The sequence below is a fragment of the Haplochromis burtoni genome, unplaced genomic scaffold, assembly GCF_018398535.1.
Source record: "Haplochromis burtoni strain Fernald_Lab_line unplaced genomic scaffold, NCSU_Asbu1 Contig_396, whole genome shotgun sequence".
NCBI classification, from domain to species: domain Eukaryota; kingdom Metazoa; phylum Chordata; class Actinopteri; order Cichliformes; family Cichlidae; genus Haplochromis; species Haplochromis burtoni.
In genome coordinates, this window is record NW_024582757.1 from 160,979 (window position 1) to 183,596 (window position 22,618).

General features: G+C 42.0%; 2 protein-coding genes across 5 annotated transcripts; one reads left to right on the forward strand and one right to left on the reverse strand.

Moving 5' to 3' along the window:
- Positions 1 to 123: 123 nt before the first annotated feature.
- ckba (creatine kinase, brain a) lies at positions 124 to 5,008 on the reverse strand. 4 transcript variants are annotated; one of them, XM_005944185.3, is made up of 8 exons: positions 4,856 to 5,008; positions 2,274 to 2,461; positions 2,002 to 2,156; positions 1,786 to 1,918; positions 1,169 to 1,340; positions 953 to 1,076; positions 668 to 857; positions 124 to 459 (listed from the first exon to the last, which is right to left on the reverse strand). In XM_005944185.3, the coding sequence occupies exons 1-8, from the start codon at positions 4,864 to 4,866 to the stop codon at positions 281 to 283; spliced, it is 1,152 nt and encodes a 383-aa protein (XP_005944247.1). In that variant the 5' UTR covers positions 4,867 to 5,008; the 3' UTR covers positions 124 to 280. The 4 variants fall into 4 exon arrangements, with proteins under 4 accessions (XP_005944247.1, XP_042068785.1, XP_042068787.1 ...); XM_042212851.1 differs by lacking the exons at positions 2,274 to 2,461; positions 4,856 to 5,008 and adding exons at positions 2,938 to 3,135; positions 3,501 to 3,657 and having other exon boundaries at positions 2,002 to 2,159; XM_042212853.1 differs by lacking the exon at positions 4,856 to 5,008 and adding an exon at positions 2,963 to 3,135 and having other exon boundaries at positions 2,274 to 2,302.
- trmt61a (tRNA methyltransferase 61A) lies at positions 4,132 to 21,941 on the forward strand. The gene is made up of 4 exons (XM_005944183.2): positions 4,132 to 4,359; positions 5,701 to 6,044; positions 13,657 to 13,923; positions 18,941 to 21,941. The coding sequence occupies exons 2-4, from the start codon at positions 5,717 to 5,719 to the stop codon at positions 19,234 to 19,236; spliced, it is 891 nt and encodes a 296-aa protein (XP_005944245.1). The 5' UTR covers positions 4,132 to 4,359; positions 5,701 to 5,716; the 3' UTR covers positions 19,237 to 21,941.
- Positions 21,942 to 22,618: the final 677 nt, after the last annotated feature.

Consider the following 22,618-nt stretch of genomic DNA (forward strand, 5'->3'; position numbering starts at 1 on the left):
GCGAAATCGTCAACAATCTAATCCAGCTAACTTACTTAGCGAGGTACGAAGAACAGGCCCCTGGACTAGTATTAAATATCCCAAATATTTCATCAGTTTCACTGCAATGAATTACAAGCAGGCTTTGCTTTGAACAGAACAGTTTATTTGAGGTCAGAACTTACAGGAACAGTTTCAACTTAAATACAAATCCCAGCTGTAATAGAGTGCATTCAAGGATGGAGTCAACCAGAGTAGACTGTGGGTGAGGAATGGAGGAGAATGGGAGTTTGGGAGGGATTTACTTCTGGGCAGGCATCAAGTCATCGATGGACTGTCCTTTCTCTAGCCTCTTTTCCATGTCCACCAGCAGCTTGACTCCGTCAACCACCATCTGCACCAGCTCCACCTCAGAGAAGCCCAGCCTGTCTGCATTGGAAATGTCAAAGACACCACCCACAGCAGCAGTGTCCACTCCACCTGATGGTAAAGCAAAAGGGTTTTTAAATGCAACTCAAACACACCTCACAGAAACTGACATTTGGAGCATTTCTAAACAAGGCTTTGTCATGTACTGCTCAGGAAAATGCAACTAGTTGTGAAATATGAAAATGTGCTCAATGTAGTTTTAAATTTGGAGAACACTCAAACCAGTTCCAGCAGTAGGAACTAAAATAATAAAGCTCACCAGTTCCACGTTTCTGGAGCCTCAGCTTCTTGAGAACTTCCTCAAACTTGGTATTTTTGCTCAAGTTTGGCAGCTTCACATGTACACCTGCACGCAGGCCAGTGCCCAGGTTAGACGGGCAGGTGAGGACGTAACCCAGGTGCTCATTCCACATGAATTCATGGCTCCTCTCCTTGAACAGGCTCTCAATCTGCACAGATAAGAATATGCTCTTAGAGTCTTGCTAATGTGAACAGAAACTCTGCTAAAGATCAGTGATTAGAAACTTAAGGCTTTTCTACCAACCTTTGTGAGCCCGGTACAGAAGCGGGTAAATACTTCCTTCATGTTGCCTCCTTTCTGCATCGAGATCACACGCAAGTGGTCTTCTTCATTCACCCACACCAGGAAGGTCTTGTTATCATTGTGCCTGTAGACAGGAAATACAATTTTAAGTCAAAATACCAGTGGAGAGATTTACACATTCCTGGTAGACAAACTGCATTAAAGACGAGACATTACCAGATGCCTCTGGCATCGGGCCAGTCGCGGGCCATCCCTGAGGCCAGCAGCAGAGGAGACACTGGCTTGTCAAACAGGAAGTGGTCATCAATGAGCTGCTGCTGCTCTGCGTCAGTCATGTTCTTCAGGGCATAATATTTCCCCTTCAGATCTCCAGACAGAGAGGCCAGAGCTGCAGGGACAAGAGCCGTGATTTATGACAGATCTGAGACATGACAAATTACTCTTAGGCTGCAGTTCCTGTCTGTGATGAACAGTTTGGGAAAAAAAATGCTGAAAAACTGATCCAATTCCACACTGAGCTTTGGAAAATCAAATTAAGATAAAAAGATTTACTAGTGTTTTTAGCATCAGAATAAATTGGTCATAAGAGTCTAATCCACCTTTGTTTCTGTGCTGCATTTTAACAAACACTAGGGGGCATCTACTGCCTCACAAACGAGTCCACAAGCATGAGCAACGTGAATCACTGGTTTCAGGGCATAGAGTTATGTTGCTTTTATATAACAATCATCTGGCGGCAGGCCGTCTCCATCTGTGTAGATCAGCTTAGTGACTTGCAGCAGAGTACAATCACTGTCACTAACCATCTTCTTTCAGTACAGAGGCCTCCTTACCTTCAATGGAAAGCTTTTCCACAGCACGTCTCTCTCCTCTGCTGCAGTGCGGTGGCAGACTGAAGCCGCGGATGCTGCGGCCTGTTCGGACCCTGGAGCTGAGCACGTAGTTGGGATCGAGATCATCACCACCCTTAGAGAGCAGAGTCACATTAGGCTTGGCTGAGATTCCAGAGTTAAATTTGACTTTGTTAAGCGATGGAAGAGCTGCGGTACCTTCAGGTTGCCTGAGTTGAGGTCAGTCTTGTGCTTGTCTGTGGGTTTGTATCCTCCATGTCGGTCCTCGATCACAGGGTCCAACAGGTCTTTGAAGACTTCGTATGTCTCCTCATCCCCAGCAACACAGCCCACAGTCATAATGAAGGGGTGGCCTGCACGTGAAGCCAACAGGGTCACAAGAGACCGCGGACAGCAATATACAAACAAACATCCTCACAAATTAAATGTGCTCTGTGTCGTCAGGGCTCAGACTGGGACTGTTACTGTACCAGGATTGTCAACCCCTGTCTGAATGACACCATCTATGGTGAAGCCGCTGGGTGTAGCCCTCTCTCTCAGTTTCTTGTACATGTCCTGGGTTAAAACCTTGGCCATGTAGTTGTTGTGCTGACTGAGATCTGGGTACTCATCCTCAGCTGACAGCCTCTTCAGGGTCAGCTTGACCATTTTGTCAGAGCTAAACAGAAACAGTCTACAGGGTGAGGAGAGTTACCTGCCATACAGTTTACAGCTACCAGGTCATCCCAACCCGAAGGGTTATAACATCAACTTCATTTGTGTTGTCTTCAATACAGTAGAGAATATAGCACATAATAAACTGAAAGCAGCAGGGACTATCAGCTGCATACATTATGTAACTCTGGTAATCTTTACACTTTGCTTTTAAGTTGTGCAATACTGGCCTGAAAATGGAAACCCATTTAGAGGAGAGTGGCAGGTTCGAATAGAATCAGTACTCCATATGTTTGTAAAAATTGCTTGACTTTATCCCCTTAACAAGGTCACAGTGCAAAAAGCCTCCCCCTCACACAAACAGAGACACAAAGCACCGCTGAGACCATTACAGGCAGTGGATCAGACGGAACAGATGGTGGTTTGGCTGAAAAGCTGCTTGGGATTTTTTTTTTTTTTTTTTTTTTTTTAAAATAGTTGGGTTATCAACCCAGTCTGAATGACATCATCGAGAGTAAATCCACTGGGTGTTTGTTTGCTCCTCAGTCGCTCATACATAGCAGGAGTCAGAACCTTGGCCATATGATTGTTGTGTTTGCTGAGGTCCGGGTACTCCTGCTCGGAGGAGTAGTTCATCTTCGTCTGGTTGTGCGTGTTACCGAACGGCATGGCTGATCCCTGGTCGGAGGACGGAAGGGAGAGACGGTGAAAAAAAAACCCCGAACAAACCGCAAAATACCGATAGAGTCAGGACTGAGTCTACAGCTGACATGCACATCAAATGGGTGTTCGTTCGGGGGGGGGGGGGGGGGGGGTAGCAGATAAACGATTCTCCCGCTGTGCAGCGCGTTTAGAGGTGAAAACATGCACCACATCAGTTTTCTTAAGCATAATTGATCGTATTTCCTTTTTTTTAAATCACATTAAATACTCAAATGTTACATTAGTTCCTGTAGTAAAAAGCGCCTTTAATTTCATCGTAAAAGCTAAAGAGATTTTGCCGGTGCGACCTAATTCTAAATTAAACTGAGCGAAAATCTTACCTGTTGTCGAATTTGCGGATTATTACTATTACTACTGCCACCAGGGCTTGATACAAAGATCCCTATTTTTCCTGACCGAGGAGCTCACAAGCCACCAGCAGCGTCCCAGCAGCTCTCCAACCGGACTAAAGACTTGAGATGGTGATTTATAGCAGACGATCCTCCGCTCCCATTGGTCAGTATTTGTAGTCCATTCATTCAATTGGACGCGCTGATATTGCTCCAGCTAGGATTCCTTTTGTTCGCTGGTATTTCACTCCTGTTTCTGTTTTTTGTGGTCTTTATTGCATTTTTGCAGCAGTGCATTAAATTACTTATTACACGTTCAGCTTTCTGGTTTCTAGTTTTAGACAAATTATCAGCACCTTTAAAAAACAGAATGCAACTTAAAGTGCAAATGAATACATAGTAGCATATATTTCTTTTTTCTCCTACTACGGTAAAACTACAATCTTACATCCACTAGTTTAACTTACTGGTGATAACTGTTTTTGTATTTTTTTTTTTTTTTTTACAATTATCCTATTTAATGTTCAGGAAATAATCGTACAGATGGTATAGAAAAATATTTGCCAAAGGCGAAATTTGCAAATTCGCAAACCAACTGCACAAAATAAACATATGAATCTGCAGGTGTTCGGCAAAAGAGGTTTTTACTGATTGTTGCTGCTTTGTACACCGGGTTATCTTCCGGTTTCATCGATTCAACTTCCTCTGAAAACAACGCCACATGTGTGAGTGAGGAATGAATGGATGTAACTGCTGAACATAGAGCCGCATTAAGAGCAGAATTGGTCCTCTTAAGTCTATTTTTTTGCTTGTTTTGTCCAGCAGTCAAAGAACACTACTTCTGAAGGAGGTAGGTGGAGAGCTTCCAACGGCTGCTTTTTTTTCTCGCTAATAGCCGTTAGCCGGTGTTCTAACAGGTGCTAGCATCGCTAACGTTAGCATGTAAACGTTGAAACGAAAACTTCGTAAGCTGACTTATGTTTTCAGACGTTTTGCACTGTGGCCTTTTGCCGGTTTTGTGGAGTTACAATTTTTGCCACTTTAAACACAAAAACAGTCAAACACGCAAAAACATTTTACAGTAAATGCGACCCAAACATGAACGTTAGTTTGCTCAGGTAACTAACGTTAGCATCATTTACACAAAACGTATTCTCCATTGACTTGTTTTTCCTTATTTTACTATAAACAGAAATTAAATTAAGCGAAGAGGTAATATAACACGATCTACTGCCCCTAATAGGCAAAGCCATCACAGTTTGCTTGACTTCAATACCAGAGAAAAAAAAGTTGTCTTTAAAACTAACAAACAAATAGAAATATAACTGTAAAGTCATCTCACTGACATCTTCTCCATGTTTCTCCGATATAAATTTGTCCTTTTTTCACTTGAAGGAGAAGCTGGTTAAAGTAGATCCGCCGTTCAGATAAACTAAAACAGTCGTTGGTCCTGAGGTTGAACGATACTGGATTTAATAAGCAACGTTCAGTGCGCGTGACAATTCACGAGCAGCTCCGTCAATTAACGTGTGACAGTGGCACAGTTGTTACCAAAGCAACAAGGAGCCTCGCATCAGCAGCAGACTACCTTTTCCGCTTGTTTGTAATGTGCAAAAATGAAAATATAATTGAAAACAAAGTTAAAAAGATATTGTTTGCAAAACGATCAACCAGAATCTACAATGTCAAAATGGGAAGATATTAAGATTTGGTAAAACATATTAGTTTATACATCCTTTCCCCTCATGAGATGCTTGCAAACTAAATTGAACTGTAGATTGTAGGTAAAAACAAATTGTTATAAAAAAAAATCCCTTCACAGTGATGGCTTATCCCAGTGGTGGGCAACTCCAGGCCTCGAGGGCCGGTGTCCCTGCAGGTTTTAGATGTTTCCTTGAACCAACACAGCAGATTTAAATGGCTAAATTAGCTCCCTAACATGTCCTGAAGTTCTCCAGAGGCCTGGTAACAAACTAATCATGTGATTCAGGTGTGTTGACCCAAGGTGAGATCTAAAACCTGCAGGACACCGGCCCTCGTGGCCTGGAATTGCCCACCCCTGGCTTATCCTGATTTTAAAGTTGTAAGTTGAGTGAAATATGTCAAATTAGTGATCAACCAACTACATCAGTGTAATTAAAATAGTAAAAAGAAAAAATGCCCTTTAAGTAGGCCCGTCTTCTTTTTCCAGAGTGGCCGTGCTTACGATGAGTTTTGTGGAGTACTCGGACTTCATTCAAGATGGGGATGTTGCCATCATTTACCTGAGCCACAACAATGTGATGCCTGTCAAGGTGCAGCAGGGTGCCCAAACGCAGACACGCTATGGAGTCATTCGCCACTCCACAGACCTGATTGGTCAGCGTTACGGGTCAAAGGTGACCTGCAGCAAAGGATGGTTCCATGTGCTTCACCCAACGCCGGAGCTGTGGACAGTTGCCCTGCCGCACCGCACACAAATCCTCTACACCACAGACATCGCCTTCATTACCATGATGCTGGAGCTGAAGCCAGGCTCCATCGTGTGCGAGTCAGGTGAGGGTGGCATCATGGTGATGTCTCGTGGATGGAAACCGTTCTAGAAAGGAAGGGTTATCAGTGTGTGTGTTTGCTTTAACAATATATTCCAAATACATAGAAAATCCTAAAGAAATGTGATCTCAATTGATGTGAAAGGTTTCAGTGCACTATGTTATTGGATTGCTATTTTAATCTGTTTTAAAACAAACTTTATGTACACTGGGTGTTTTATTGATGCTGGGACAAACTGGTCTATTTGAATTAGCAAGCGATTATCAAGCTGAAGCTCACTCACAGGTCTGTTCACTGCAGCTGTCAGCTCAGTTATATTGGGTAGATTATGACCATCATCCCTCTTTAGGGTCTGTGTGACTTTTTATAGGGTCACTGCTGACTAAAAAGGTATCAGTGCTCCTGCTTGAGCATAAAGTCAAGTCTTAAAGGTGGATGCTGCTGATGCTGCACCAGTCTCTGTCATCAAATATTCAGCTGTTTTCTGTCATGATTTTGTTAGCAAGTCAACCTATGTTCAACCCTTAACCTATGATTTGGGACGTGCATGTCACTCCAAAATATTATTCTGCATTCACAAGGGACTAATCAGCTGTTCTTTGAAGCTCCACTTGTTCTGTGTGGGTTTTTTAGTAACACGATTCCCTAGTTTTGCTGACAGATTTAGCATTGATTCTTTTTTGTTTGTTTGTTTTGTTTATTTGTAAACAGATTTATTGAGAACTTTAGTAGTCCCTCTTTGAGCTCTGCATGTCTCTCCTGTTAGTGTAGTAGCATCTAATCTTACCACACCTCATGTTAGGCAATCAGATGACTTGGGTACTAATATATTCTTCCTAGTATTTAGCAAACAGACGACTGAATCCTCGCGGTAGTTTGCTGTACAGACAGGTTTTACATGTTTACAAGGTTGACTTGTCAAACACATGCTTATTATCCAACCTGTAGCTGGAGTGGGGTAACGCATGTGTCTTCTGTCAGACATTCATGAAATGGATGTAGAGATGTCATCCATTAGTAAGATCCAACATTCATCAGTTGAATTTTTATTTTTTTTAAAGTAAGTGACCTGTGCAGCTTTGCTTGTTGTGGAAGTCACTAGAAAATGTTAAATTAAGCTCCAAGAAACTCTTAAATATTAAAATGTTACATTGTTCAGGTAAGCTGTAAATCCTCTTTTTAGAATGTCTCACCTGAGGATTTATAACAAATGTTTTTTTACTCTTAAAGTGGCAAAGTTTGATTTGTTCCGTCCTGCATTTTTTAATTTAGTTTGCCCTCATATCTTTTCTGTTGCAGCTTTTAAGTATCGCCTCATTTGAATCACCCTGTTTACACCTTCGAGTTCTAGCCAGATGTTGTCACGTAATGAAACTCAGCTGTTCATATTGAACATTATGGGATTGTTACAGATGTGTCTCTGAACATTCAGACATTATGTAACCTGCAGTTTTAGTGTCATTCCCATTTTTTTTGTCCGCGGGGATTCCTCCAATCACTGCTTGGCCATCATTTCCATTTGTCTAATTGCAATCACCCAGAGTGTGTTATTGTGTTTGGCTATGGATTGCACTTTATCTTAGTCTGAAAGCAGAAAGGAGGGTAGGAGAAGATGTGTGCGTGTGGTGCAGTGCTTCATCATGCCAAGATAGAATACAACAAAAGTCTTCCCTTTAATTATTAAACAAATAAAGTTAGAATAGCAGATAAAACACATGGTTAAGTAAACTCCTGAATGATTATAGTTTTTTATTTGGGGCGCTTGAGCGTCATTTTTGTCAATGAGGTACAAATCAGCATTTCAGTGGTGACTCACGAATTTCAGCCTTACAGTCAACAACAACAGCGAGTATGTGCTGTGGAGACTTTTTGCCAGTGAGCTGTGTAAACAAGCAGAGATTGGATGTGATAATTTTGCTGTTCTTGTGCTGACATGCTAAACCTGCTGAGGGAGCATTTATTCCTGTAGAGGAGTCACCTTGAAGGCAAGTTGGTCTCCAAGGTTTGTAGGTAATGATTTCCTGCTGGCTTCATTTTCTTCACAGCTTTATCAGGCATCATCAATCAGGTCCAGTGCACATGAAGTTGTCAAATATTTGCTAAGGGTAACACCGTACATGTCAGAAGGTGGAACATCAAGTCAGGATAACATTTAGCGCTTGGGCAAGTGTGAGCCGAAGCCTTTACTCCTTTTTTTTAGTATTTATAAAGAGAGCACAGTGACATGATCGTGTGTAAGACGTGGAAACCCTGTTGCATATGCATTCTTTTTGTTAAATTTCCTTTCTCAAGGTGCAAAATATAGGTTCCAGAATATTTAAGTCAAGCGCTTCAAATAAATGTTTGCAACATGCAATTTATTTTCAGTTAAAAAAAAAAAAGCATGTCTTATTTTTTGCTCTTGATATTGAAATTAATCGACTGCCCATGTCTTTAGAAAACAGCTAAACCTCTGTAAATCACCCATAAATCTAACCACACCTATGAGGGCTGTTTGGGGATTGCACTTACATGCCACTTTCTGGCCCTAAATGTTAGCAATAAGTGCCAGTTAGCTCTGCACCTTGACGTTAGCCTGAAATTTTAGCCCGATGCTCAGTTGTAGCGCCCAGAATACACTAAACTGTGGGATGCTGGTGGTTGCTCCCTTCATGTCCTTCCAAACCATTTCTGTTGGATTAATCCCAAGACTCAACTTGGCCTTTGCAAAGCACAATATTTATTCATCTTTGCCCATTCTTTAGCAGAACAACATTTGTTGTTTAGAAGTTAACATTTGAGAAATCCCAGAGTGGATCTGACACCTTGCTTATACAGTGCTTTTGTTGGTTGGTAACAGTGTGTCTGACTGTGGAGTGGAAAGTATTTCTAGATGATTTTTCCAGGCTGCATAAACAGCATTTTTCCAGAGGACCTCAGAAATGCGTCATCAAAAATATTTTTTGAGGATAAGTCTTTAAAAGATACATTTTCTTTACATAAAACAGGGCATTCGCTTATCCCTTTCACTGAAAATATCCAGCTCTGATTTTACTCTTCAGTTTACTGCTAATCGTTGATGTTTATATTATCTTCGTTACAGATGTGTATTATCAGATCATTTACCTCAATAATTAAATCTGAAAGTACAATAAATACCTTTCCGTTGTATAACTGGGTTCTCTTTAGCTACTTGAAAGTCTGATTCAGTTTTAAGCTACATTTGTGCGCTTATATCTTGTATAAGACAACTCAAAGGGACCAATGGAAGCTGGCCATTTTTAAACTTTACTCCTTTGTAATGATCACTCTCAACATTAGCCACAACATCCTCTTACAGCTGGCTCTCAAGCAGCTTAACTAAAACATTTGGATTTGAGGGTCATTCACACATCACAAGTTAATGATCAGATGACATTTTGCTGTTGCTTTCACTTTCTAAGTTGCTGGGAAGTTAAATTATGTGACCTCTGTCAGGGTTTTGCATTTCATCTGGCCAGTAACCATGTTGTACTCGATGTAGGAACAAGATGAGGAACAGTAAGCACGAATGACCTTCAGTTCAGGTCAGTTGTATTCCCATTCTCGGCCCCCTCCCCCACTCTGGCTTTATCACTACTTCCTCTTGTACAGTGGCTACCAGCTGACTTGACGCCTTGTTGTGGGAGGAGATTAGAAACATTGATATGATTCATTTCTTAAACTCATGCATTGAAGCAAAGCTCTCAGTTGGTAGCATGTACAGTCATGTAGGTATTTTTTGTTTGTTTTCCCCAGTGGAGAAAAGATGGATGTGGTTGATTCTTACATGTTGCGTTGTAAAACATGTCTGAATCTAAAACACTAAGGTTTTAGATTCCGAAAATTTAAAAGCGACACGCACCATGTGACAGTCTCCCACGTCCTAACGAGGACAAGAGCTACATGTTTGATGCAGTACAGAGCATCTGGAAAGTATTTACAGCGTTTTACTTGTCCCACAATTTGTCAGCCTTAATCCAAATAGATTAATTTCATTTTACCTTCAAAACTCCTCCTCAAACAAATACCCCATATTGACAAAGTGACATTTATTAAAAATGAAAAACAAAAATCGATAAATCTGCATTGGAGGGTTTTTTGTTTTGTCTGTATTATTGTAGGGTTTTTACCTTACCATATAAATTGCCATGAGGGATCTGTTGTTGTGAGTTGGTATTGTATAAATAAAATTTAAGCACAAACCAAGCCGTGAAATCCAAGGAATTCTCTGTAAACCTCAGAGACAGGATTGTATCAAGGGATAGATCTAAGGAAAAAGAAAGGCAGCACATTGGCCTCCATCATTAGTAAATGGAAGACGTTTCGAACCATTAGGACCCCTCCTACAGCTGGCCACCTGGCCAATCTGAGCAATCGTGGTAGAGCAGCCTTAGTAAGTGAGAAGACCAAGAACCCAATGGCTACATTGACAGAGCTCCAGTGTTACTCTGTGGAGAGCAGAAGGATAACCAATCAGGCCTGTATGGTAGAAGGGTTAGATGAAAGCAACTCCTCAGTAAAAGGCACATGACAGCCCACAAAGAGTTTGCCAAAGGCACCTGCAGGACTCTGAGACCATGAAAAAGAAAAACTCTGGTCTGTCTAAAACAAAAATAAAACTCTTTGGTCTGAATGCAAAGGGAAAAAAAAGGGTCATGCTCATCACCTGGCCAATATCATCCCTGTAGTGAAGCACGGTGGTGGAACCATCATGCTGTTTTGTACAGAGACATCTTTGCTCCAGATGAGCTGCCCCAGAGTGCGCTGGACTCTGAACTGGGCTGAAGGTTTATCTTCCAACAGGAAAATGACCCTAAGCAATCAGCCAAGATTAGAAAGGAGTGGCTTTGGGACCACTCTTTGAACGTCCTTGAGTGACGCTGCCAGTAGCGAGGCTTGAACCTGATTGAACATCTCTGGAGAGTTCTGAAAATGGCTGTGCACCGACAGCCCCCTTCCAACCTGATGATGTTTAAGAAGAATGGAGGAAACCTAAAAAGAAAGTTTGCCAAAAGTTTTGCGTCATACTCAAAAAGACTTGTGGTTGTTATTGCTGCTGCACTGAGCAAAGGTTGTGAATACTAATTTAATATTAATTGCTATTAGTATCTAGTGTTTTTAGTTTGATTTATTTTTAATACATCACAGAATACCCATGATCCTTTTTGTCTCGTTAGCAGTGCTGCTCATGAACCGCAGGGAAAGAACTCAACTTGTCTAAAACTTTGAAAAAACATTCAGAAAAGGAAGTCTGATGAATTTCCTTTTGGGGGTTTTGGGAGGAATGTCAGTTTCAAACACTACACCCTTAGTACTAAAGAGCAGGTTTAGCATGATAAACCTGAAATGCAACAATAAACATTGTAACCACTAAAATCAGCGTAAGACTGTGTGCAAATTAGAAATGTGAAGGAGGCTTTTTGAAATCATTGAAATGCACTTTCTCGACTTATAGTAAAGGTCAACTGTTCGTGTCCCAACACTTAGTCAGAACATGACTCTTTGTTGTAACGTCATTACTCAGAATGGGCGTGAAAGCCTCACATTGGAAGGGTATCTCACAGTTTTCACAGCATATGTCTCCTGTAAATGCGTCGCACTGCTTACACCTTTTTTTTCGTCTTGTTGTTGCTAAAATTTGATCATCATCATTTCAATGATACCTATTTTTTTTCTGCTGTTCTGTGTAAAACCAGCTGCTTCTATATGTCCTGTTTTTAGATGTTTGTCCTGTTTTAGTGTGGTATCACATCATAATCGAGTTTCCCTTTTTCAGTTTTTGGCTCATACTGAAACCAGTATTCCATAGTCACTATCGTATTAAGTCCCAAAGTGAGAAATAAGTGCACTCGGATGTTAAGTGGAGCAGTTCTCATCTCTGCAGTACCAGCACTCTCTCATTCTCAGCGTTTTAATTTGTCTCCATTTAGAGAGACACTTGTTATCAATTGTGGTCCTTTTCCAGATTTTCCAGACTTTGCACTCAGACGCTGCACTGATGATGAACGGTAATGCCAGTTTGTAATTAAAAACTCATTTTCTGGGTTTAATTTAAAATTTCGAAAGTTCCCGTTAGTATGTGTGTATGCTAGACTTTGCGATCATTCTTCCCTTTTAATCAGGGTAACTATAATGGAAACTGAGCATGTCACTATCCTGGCATGACGCCTGAGGTCCAGAGACTTTTAGTCACTGGCTGATGGTCAGTATGCAAGTAGCATTTAGGTACTGTCTGAGCCTCCACTGTAAACTCTGGTTTATAAACAAGTGTCTTACCAAAATTCTCTGCAGTGTTACAGTGCGGTGCATCATATGACCACCCAGATTTCTCATTGTTTTAGCATCTGCAAGGTTTCCATCAGTAATGTTCTTGATACTGTAGTCATTATATCAGTGTGTGCTTTTTTTCCCCCCTTTGACCAAAGTCTAACCTTAATTTAAATATCACTTAAATATTTAATGTCTCCGAAACCTTCACTGAAGTTGCAAATGTACAAAATGGTTACAATAATGGAATCAACACAGTGTCAGCAAAACGGTAATATTGGTCTTTGGTCATTTACAGAGACAGAAATCGGCATCAGTGCAGTGACTCAGAATTTCCAGTTCAGTCTTTCTACAGAAACAATGACTAAGTTTTCATTTTCTGTAAATGAGGCAATGCAAGTCAAAAACATTTCTAAACGACGTGCTCTGCCAGCCCTGTACAGGGCTCGTTATTAAAGTATCCCCAGCTTCTAATGTGGTCCAGTGTTTCCTGCTGCAGCCATTCCAGTTTTTCAATGTTCTGTGTTTGCAGGCAGAGACCATCCAATCCAGCAGTTTGAGCTTTGAGCAAGTCAAAGCGCTGCCGTGTATTAAACACTGCCTTCTTTGTCACCACAATAACAAAGGCCGTGGTGATGTAATGTCGAGAGAAGAAGGATGAGGGGTGGAGGATGGGATCTGCTGGCCTCTGGCTGTGTTCCCGACACTCCTTGCCCGAACAAGTCACATGAAGAGTGGTGTCCTCCCTTCCACCCCCCCAACTTTCCCTGTAAAATCACAATCACTTGTGTCATTTGTTCACAAGCTGTAAATTAGTGGGCTTTGTTTAGGGCACAGCACGGGGCTGCTTCAGGGTGAAAAAGGCCTGCTCGGAAATGTAGCGTCCACTTATCGTCCAGAGTAGACAGCAGAGCAGTGTGAAAATATGGGTGCGTGTTGTAGTCGGATCTGTGATCTGGTTCTACTGACTGAGGATAGAGGACAGCGTTTACTGTCCATTCTAAAATACAACAGCACCTCATTTTGAGGTTTTGTGAGATTGCGTTGTTCCGTAGAATACTTAACCCGAAAATTTGTATCTGTATCTAGACTGGTCATTTAAGGGAAGTCAGTGAGATTGCTATACATGCAACATAATGTGAAGTGTTGTCCAAGACCAGTTCTTTAGCAGTGCTTTGTCCACACACAGAGATGAGGTTTGATAATACCTTAAGTCTGAATCTTTCTTGGTTATTTAGTTTGTGCTTGCTGACTTTTATTTTGAAATGGCCATTTCGTGTAGACTAAAGCGTTCTTCTCAGATGTTCTGTGTTTCACTACGTGACCCTTGTTGTATATGGTTTTCTAGGTACAGGTAGTGGTTCCCTCTCCCACGCCATCCTGCGCACCATTGCCCCAACAGGTCACCTCCACACAGTGGAGTTCCACCAGCAGCGTGCAGAGAAGGTGGCCGAGGAGTTTAAGGAGCATCGCGTGGATCATCTGGTCACCGTCAGGAACCAGGATGTGTGCAAGGATGGCTTTGGAGTGACAGGGGTGGCAGATGCAGTCTTCCTTGACATCCCCAGCCCCTGGGATGCAGTGGGACACGCCAAAGTTGCTATGAAGAAGCACGGTAAGAGTGAGTGTGCATGTGAGGGAGGGGGAGAGCTCTAATGAGCGTGTAGCAAGATGACTATCAAGTCAGGGTGTTTCAGCTAGCTCAGTCTACAAATTGCAAGGTCGAGCAATGATGGTTTGCATCATGGCTGACTGTAGGCTCATGCTCTATTTTTGACCTGTTGTGTTTCTGTAACCCGGCATCAGCAGGAGACAGAGGTCTTCCCAGATAGCACACAGAAAGATTACAGGTGGAAAAGTAAAAGGTTTTGGGATCAATTCCAGCTGGAGATACAGATTCCTCCAAACTGCGAGCTGTGCTGCAGCTCATGTTTACCTGTTCTTCACATAAATGTGTAAGAAATATTCTTCCACTAAGTCTGACTGCGATCTAACTATATGCAGAAATTAGGAAAGAGAATCTGGATCCTGATAGTTAAGTACTTTGCTTTGTGTGTACGTGTACTTAGTGTGTGTTGTCAGACAAATAATCAGCACCACCTGATGATGACTTTGGCGTGACTCGTCCTGGTGTTTCAGGAACATGACTGTGAACGGGCACATTTTAAAATACCAGTCCATGAGTTTATCTCCCCCCGGCCGTGTCGCCACACTCTGCACTCCCAGAACAACCATCGATCCTGCTCTTCGGCTCTCATTAACCTTGCCCCTGTGGTATTTCATAGTAACAGGAGCACAATCCAAACTCTGCTAGTGAGCTACAAAGCACGTAGGCGTCGTTGACAACCAGGATCTGCAGCATGCCTGGGCATGTTGGCAGTTCACTGGGGTGACCAGTGGTTAGCGATAAATTCAGACTGCATGAGCTGTGTAGAGCTCACAAGATCTGCACCTTTAGCCCAATGACTATTTAATTTATTTATTTTTAAAGGGGTGGGGGTTATTTGAGAAGTTTCACATTAATCTGAGAACACATTGGCCACATTCCTACCATGTGTCCTATTTATCTGTTTCAGAATCAGTGGGGTTCATGCATGAATTGGCTCTGAAAATGAGGAAATGACAGTAGGCTATACTGTTACTGTAGAACTCTACCGCCCTCCAGGTGAAGATGCAGTTAAACCCCACAATAGATTACCTTTTATTTCAGAAGAAGAAGAAAGATGCTTGTTTAGTTCAGTCTGTCGTGGTTATTTTGGTTTGCATGGCCTTTTGCTTCCATGCAGAGTCACAGCTATTGTGATCAGCATCACGACCTGATGGTTACATTTGTAGAGGTTCACGTCAGGATGCGGCAGGTCAACACAGAATCCGTTACATCTGATGGGTCGGCCCTGGTCCGAACAGGAAAAACTTTCCATCATGGTCACCGGCCACTCTCAAAATAATCCATTAGCACAGCCCAACACTAGATGAGTAACACAGTGAGAAAGTATATTCTTTGCTTTATTGTTAATGTGCACAAATACTGCCACAGAAATTATATAAACAAAGATCTGCTTTTGTGGACATGAGAGTTCATATTTTGTTTACTGTAAAACACTTTAAGCCAAAAACCATGGCTCTGTCCTCTGTAATGAGAATCTGCTGAGCTCTATATAGTTGCCCACAACAGGGACTGCAGGAGAGAAGCTCAGTGTGCACAAGCCCAGATTGCCCTGAGAAAGTCACCTTGGCCAAAATACTGGAATACACTTGTGTAGGTGAACACTTGCTTAGCTTAGCTGCTACATCCTGGGTTTAAATTTCATCTGTGCATTGAAAACACAAACTGGAGTTGGTGTCAATGTTTATTCTGCCACTACAAGCACTGAAGTTTTCTTTCACAGTCACATTTAATTTAACATCTCAATCCAAGTCAGAGTTCATATGCAGAAGATTAGTATTTTATGAATCTTAAAGCCAGAGTTCATGAATGATTTTACAAAGTAAGCCGAGTATGAGCAGGAATGCAGAGGGGACGAGGATGCTGCCCTGAAACTCTCCCACCACCTCTTTGACTCCCTTTTATGGTGCCACAGCTACATATTCCATCCATGAGCTGTTGGCCCTTGCATGCATATACGTGCATGCGCGCGCACACACACACACACAAAGATACAGATAAATAGAGTACAGCCTTGTTGCAGAAGCAGTCCCATGACCATACAGGGTTATGCTGCAGGCAGAGAGCTGCTAGATGAGGCTCCACGAGGAAAGGTTTGGTTTACTGCCCACTGTTCAAACTTGGTTTTCCCCAGAACATCAATGCCCCAATATGTTCCAGCTAAACACAAAAAGATGTAATAGTAAACAAACTAACAAAGATAGAAGTAGAATGGGGTGTTGTGTGCTTGGTGATAGGGATGCAGTCCCCAGGAGTGGGGTTTACACACTCTCAGGCTCCCACATGAAGTGAAAGAGACGTGCTTTCTGCTGAGGCCATATCATAATCAATTAAAACACCAGGGTTCTGATGGGATTATCATCTACAGCTTCTGTCATGATTAAAAACTCATACATCTTATTCTGTTGAAAAGAAATTCTCCATCTTCAGAACCTGCCTGAGAACTGCAGAGACTGGAGGAATAAAATAGCTGAGAGCGCGTTTTCTTTAGTGGACAGAGTGTGAGACAAGGGGCAGGGAAATATTTCTTTTTCTCTCTCAAAGTTGTAATTCTCCTAATGTTTTGGCAAGCAGCCCGGCCCTGTGTTCGGCTGTTCCCTGAGAAGGATCCTGAATCCTATCAGAGCCCCCCCTCGCAGACTTATGAGTGGTATTATGCAAGTATAAAGCAAACATGTCCCATGGTCTCAGACACTCAAGAACCTTAAACTTTACAACTAGGAATCAGAGTTTCGTGCATATATTAAAGCCATTTGTGCAGCTGATATTCGGGGCCCCTAATAACCATTTGAAACACTCTTGTATAATCATCAACCCAGCCCCTCCCTGTGTATTCACCGTGGTTTCCAGGAGACCGCTGTTGAATGTGTTGAATGTGTTTAATGCTGTCTCGAGGGAGACCGCTGGTTCTGTTGGCCAAAGGAACGACCAGTATCTCAATAATCCCGCCGTCTCCTTCAGTGTTTACAGACTCAATGGACTGCAGATGTGATCCTTTTATTGTCAGCCGTGCCCCTTGAGTCAAAATGCAGTATTTTTTCCACTTCTGGGTGTTAAGTGATTTTTAAAAACCAGCAACAGTGGCAAGTAAGAGCTGCAGAGGACGGTTGTAATCTTCTGGGCTACAAGTTATATTTAGGGACACAGCGTAGGGTCACTCCTGTATCTGTAGCATGAAATAACAAGCCAGTAATCAAAGAGGAAAATGTAAACATCTTACTCTTTTGCTCTTTTTTTGTTGTGACATCTGCATTCAGTGCAACCATCAGGTCAGACTTTAGGTTTGTAACCAGAGCAGGTACTCTGCTAGTAGTGTATGTGGTGGTGGACCTGCCTGTTCTTTCTGTGCTACAATAAATGCTGTATAATGTGGTGCAAGAGCAGGTCTATGAGTAGAATGTGACTGAACAACGACAGGTTACAGATGACAGAGAGCCACACTGCAGCCTTCTGATTACATAAGCAGCTCAATCAGAGACATCCAAACAGAGAATCCACAGATTTAGACTGAGTGTGTTTCACTTGCTTGTCTTGGTGTCACCATATTCATATTTTGAAACATTAGTTGGTGTTGGTTTTAGAAAAGTTTATATTCTCCATATTAAACCCCTATTAAGGCACTTAAGATTTTCACTCTAAGATGTTTAAATTTGTTAACCCTAACCCCTGACCAATGCAGCTGCATCGCTCAGAGTCACATTCTTTGGGCTTCAGGACAGCCAGTGAGAGTTTTCTTGGCTGGTCGCTCCAGCCTCACGCTGCGATCACAGCAAGGATTCATTTGGAGACGAAAGGCCGTGGCCAGTAGGTGATCTGTGTTCATTAAAGCACCGGCTTATCCCCTGATGAGCCGCAAGCTGCAGTCTGGACTCAGCAGGTCACAGGACTGCTTTGTTAGGAAGGAAATATGCCTGGAAAGTGCTACAGGGTGTTTGGAAAGAAACAAATTATTAATAGAAGGTGTAGTATCGTAGGGATCCCAGGGGTGATACTTCAATGTCTTCTCGGTCCATATCAGGTCTACAAATCTGGTTTATGTTATGAATCTTCATTCAGGGATGTTTTTGAGGAGAATTGTTTTCAGACTATAAACGTGGAACACTTTCTATACTTGGATGCTTTGAGAAAGAGTGATGAAAATAACTCTAAAGATGATACTGTGTAATGATTAGCAGATAAACTCAGATTAAACAGATTAAGATGTGCAGAGATGTCTCGTACTGACATTAAACAGAAGGGTTGGGAGTCAATACAACCTGGCAGTCTGACGGTAATTATTGTTCAGTTTGCACAGTAACAGGTCAAAGATCTTACTTCAGACTATTGAAAATATGGATAAAAAAACAGACTTTGTACCAGGACACTGAGGCGACGACAGCTCATTCCTGTTACTGCAACACTTTTTGAGACGCAAACCTGAATCTGGTGACGGTAACAAGAATGCTTTCCGCTGTCCTGATGATAACGTTAGAGCTGATTACACGTGCCAAAAACTAGAACTCACACCCTGCTTTGAAATATTGGTTTTTGTCTTTTTAAAGACAAATACAAACCTTGTTTGGCCGTGACATTGACAAAATAAGGTTTTCGGGCTCAATTTAATGGTCATGAACACTGGATATCTTTCAAGAGCAGGAATTCTGACAGGACCGTAGAAGAGAGCTTTGAGTTTTATATATATCGGGAAAAACAAGTTACGGTAGCAGACGCACTTGTTCAGCTGCACAGGAGACTGCAGTTGGTTACTGAAAGTAGTGTTTTAGAAGCTCGACAGGAAGTGATGTCATGATTATTTTCAAAGCAGCGATTATGTTGCATTACCTCTCTAAATAACATGAGCTGACCAATACTGGCATAAGTTGACAACAAAGGGCGCTTAAACGATTGTGGTCACACATGGTCTTGATACTTTTTTGGGAGCTTCGTGTTTACTTGTGGTTTGTTTTCTGTTCTGCGTCTCCTGCAGGTGGTCGGCTGTGCTCCTTCTCTCCATGCATAGAGCAAGTTCAGAAAACATGCGAGGCGTTGCAGGATCAGGGCTTCGAAGACATCAGCACCACGGAGGTGCTGCTGAGAGAGTACGATGTCCGAACGGTCTCTCTACCGCTGCCAGATTTCGGCCCTGATCCCGAAACCACAGAGGAGGCGACTCCCGCTGCTCCTCCGAACCACGCCTCCATCTCACTGAAGACCACCACGCTGCCCAGAGAAATGCCCGGCCACACGGGGTACCTTACTTTTGCTACCAAACCAAGAACCTAAAGCTTGGAGTGAGAGGGATTTCTCTGGAACAGAGTTTATAATCCACCTCACTCTGGTGTCATTCCTAAGGCTCGGGTAATCCAGCAGGAGCACCAGGCTCCTCCCGTCCCTGCCTGGTACTGCAGCGCCGGGAGGATTTACAGTTTTGCGCGTTACATAATTTTGTGCTTTGTCAGTTGGCACCGGTTCGATGCTTTCATCAAGCAGGACTGAAAATGAATTGAAGAGCAATTTCATTTGAGAAGATTAAGATTTATAACTCTGAGATTATAGCTGATTATTTGGCTCTCCCTTTCATAAGAGTTACAGATAAGCTCTGCTTTTATGTGTTGGGGAAGAAGGAGCTTTATTATTTTTAATAAATACAATGATTGTGGGACAATATTTGTGTCATATTTCTGTTTTGAAGCAGAGAAGCTTTGAAGATTTGACATGTTGAAGTTTGATTTAACAGCATGAAACCACACATTTGTTACATTTCAAACATAAACCGTGTATGTTCCTGTTAAACTGCAGATTCCATCTGTTTGTTAAGTCTCCTATACAAGGAAAAAAATCTGTCTGCAGTCCTTCCTCCACACAGACACCTCCACCTGTCATAAACACCCTGAGTGATTGCTCCGTCAAATGCATCCATTGAGGTTTCCCCCTCCCCTGTTTGAAAGGAGAGATCCGGTGTAGCAGGAAATCATTACTGCTGTATTTAATTTGAGCTCTGGGTGTTCTCATTTATCATCTCATAAAGGGCTTTTTGGTTTTTTTGCAAAGCATTAGCCGAATAGTGTCTCCAAACAAATGCTCTGTGCAGAAGGTACAGCCCCACTTACAAAAACGTTAGAACGCCGTGTAAAATGTGAACTGAACATACTAAAAAATACTAGCTCATTTTCTAGTAGACAGCAACTCATCTTTAAATTGGGATGGGGGCAATAAAAACCTGGGCAACTAAGGGATACTAAAAGGAAACGGTTAGAGAAACAGGTCAGTAATATGATTAGTATGAAAAGAGCACCTTGGAGGCAGAGGTTCACCAATATTCCAAAAAGTGCATCTACATTTTGTGGAACCACAGCAGAATGAAGTTTGTCAGCATAAAATCTTGAACCATTTCAATATGTCATTATCTGCAGTACAGTACACAATATTTATGGATTCAGAGACTCTGGGGAAATCTCTGTGTGCAAGGCTTGGGGCCAAAAACCAGTGAATGCCCTGCAGGCCCGGCGGCACTGAAGTAAAAGCAGTCATGATTCTGTCACGGTTCACTGTGCTATCCACAAGTGCAGGTTAAAGCTTCGTCATGCAAAGAATAAGCCATATGTGAAGATGATCAGGAAATGACTCAGCTCATTAAAATGTGGAAAACATTTCTGGGGACAGTGGTAAACATGTCCCTATCCAACTTTTTTGGGACATTGCTGCCATCAAATTCAAATTACCTAATCCTTTTCTGAAAACTGTTTAGTAAAAACTTCAGTCGTTTATGTTTTCTATGTACCAGAATTGGTGGTGTAGATCTTGATGATCATTCTTGAAATCGAAAGCCACTTCATTTTGTAATCAGTGATTCAAAAAGTTGGTGTGACAGAATGTTAACAGTATAAACTTGGCCTATAAACTTGTGCTTTATTAAAAGCACTGGATGTTATAGTTTGATAAGTTAAGGTACCACTATATAGACAGCAGCATGTGGCCCCCTGCACATTACACCTATCAGTCCTTTTATGACATCCTGTTCTAAATTCATTGGCATTTATACAGGTTCCTTTCCCATTTGCAGTTAAAATAGCTTCCACTCTTCTGGGAAGGCTTTCTACAAGATTTTGGAGTACGTCTGTGGGGAGTTTACCATTCATCCAGAATCAGGTCAGACACTGATATTGGATAACAGGGCCTGGCTCACAATCTCCATTCTAGTTCATCCCAGAGGTGTTCAATGAGGTTGAGGTCGGGGCTCTTTGTGGGCCAGTCAAGTTCTTCCACACCAAACTCATCCACCCACGCTTTTATGGACCTTGCTTTGTACACGAGGACACAATCATGCTGGCACAGGAAAGGGCTTTCTTCAAACTCTTCCCACAAGGCCGGAGCATCGAATTATCAAAAGTCTTTTTAAGGTCGAGTATTAAGATTTCCCGTACAGGTTGCCTGCTTTATACCGCTGCATCTGACGCCTGGCATTGCACTTGGTGATATAAGGTTTACATGCCGCATCAGATGGGAGTGTGAAGGTAGAGGAAGTGAGTAATGCTGCCTGCTGAAAAGGTGGGTGTTAGAAGCTGATTCATTCTGTAAAATGTGATGGAGTCTGAGAAGGGAAGCTGCTTGGTGCTGATGGTGCAGTGTTGTCTTTTTTTTAACTTACTATTTCTCAGTTTTCTGTCTTTAGATGCAAATTCAAGATCGAACATTTGTTCCCAAGTCCTTGCAAACAGTTGGTATCTAAGACGCCAAAAAGAGAGTTTCATTCTCAGGTGCACAGGGGCGATTCTTTTTCTAAGTCACCACTTTATGTTCTTTTATAAGTTCGGGTTCTTAGGCGTGTTTCTCCAAGGACAGCTGGACTCACTGAACTGGACATGACTCGTTCTTGTGCGTTTTCAGGTGAATTGTCTGGCAAAGATTGACTTGATTAAACGTCCTAGTGTTGGTCGGTGAAATCGTATTTGTATGTTTTTCTTGATACTAATGTTGGTCAAGTTACTTGAAAAAAGTAATAAGTAACTAATTACTGATTACTTCCCCAAAAAAGTAATCCCGTTACTTTACTGATTACTTATTTTCAAAAGTAATTAATTACTTAGTTACTTAGTTACTTTTTAAAAACACGATTTGCAACCTGAGTAGGTGATAAAGCGATAGATCTTTCAGCCCAATTCTACTTTTTCTACATAATCCATCATACTGCTCTATTTTCACCTGTAAAGCAGGAGTTGGGTAGGCGGAGGTTTACCCTGGTGCAGGTGTGCCGCGGCGGTCAGTGGAATCAACGAGTTTCTCAATGATCTTCCCATTACGTCATAGCGCACTCGGTGCTTGCTTGGAAGTTTAGCGGTTTTTTCGCTGTAAAAAGAAGTTTTCTTCCCACGCACAACGGACACTAATGTTTTTGTCAATTTTTATGGAATCAAACTCAAAGTAAGGTCAGTACTTCCACGCTTTAAACGCTGCACGCTCATACTCTCTCCCGCACTAGATATATGATCCATTGTTGATCTGCACACAGCTGTTGTCACGCACATCACACTTGCTTACGTCACTGTCATGAGACATTCTTGCAAAAAAATCACGGTTTTAGTAACGCAGTAACGCAGCGTTCCTACGGGAAAGTAACGGAAATCTAATTACCGTTTTTGCAATAGTAATCCCTTACTTTACTCGT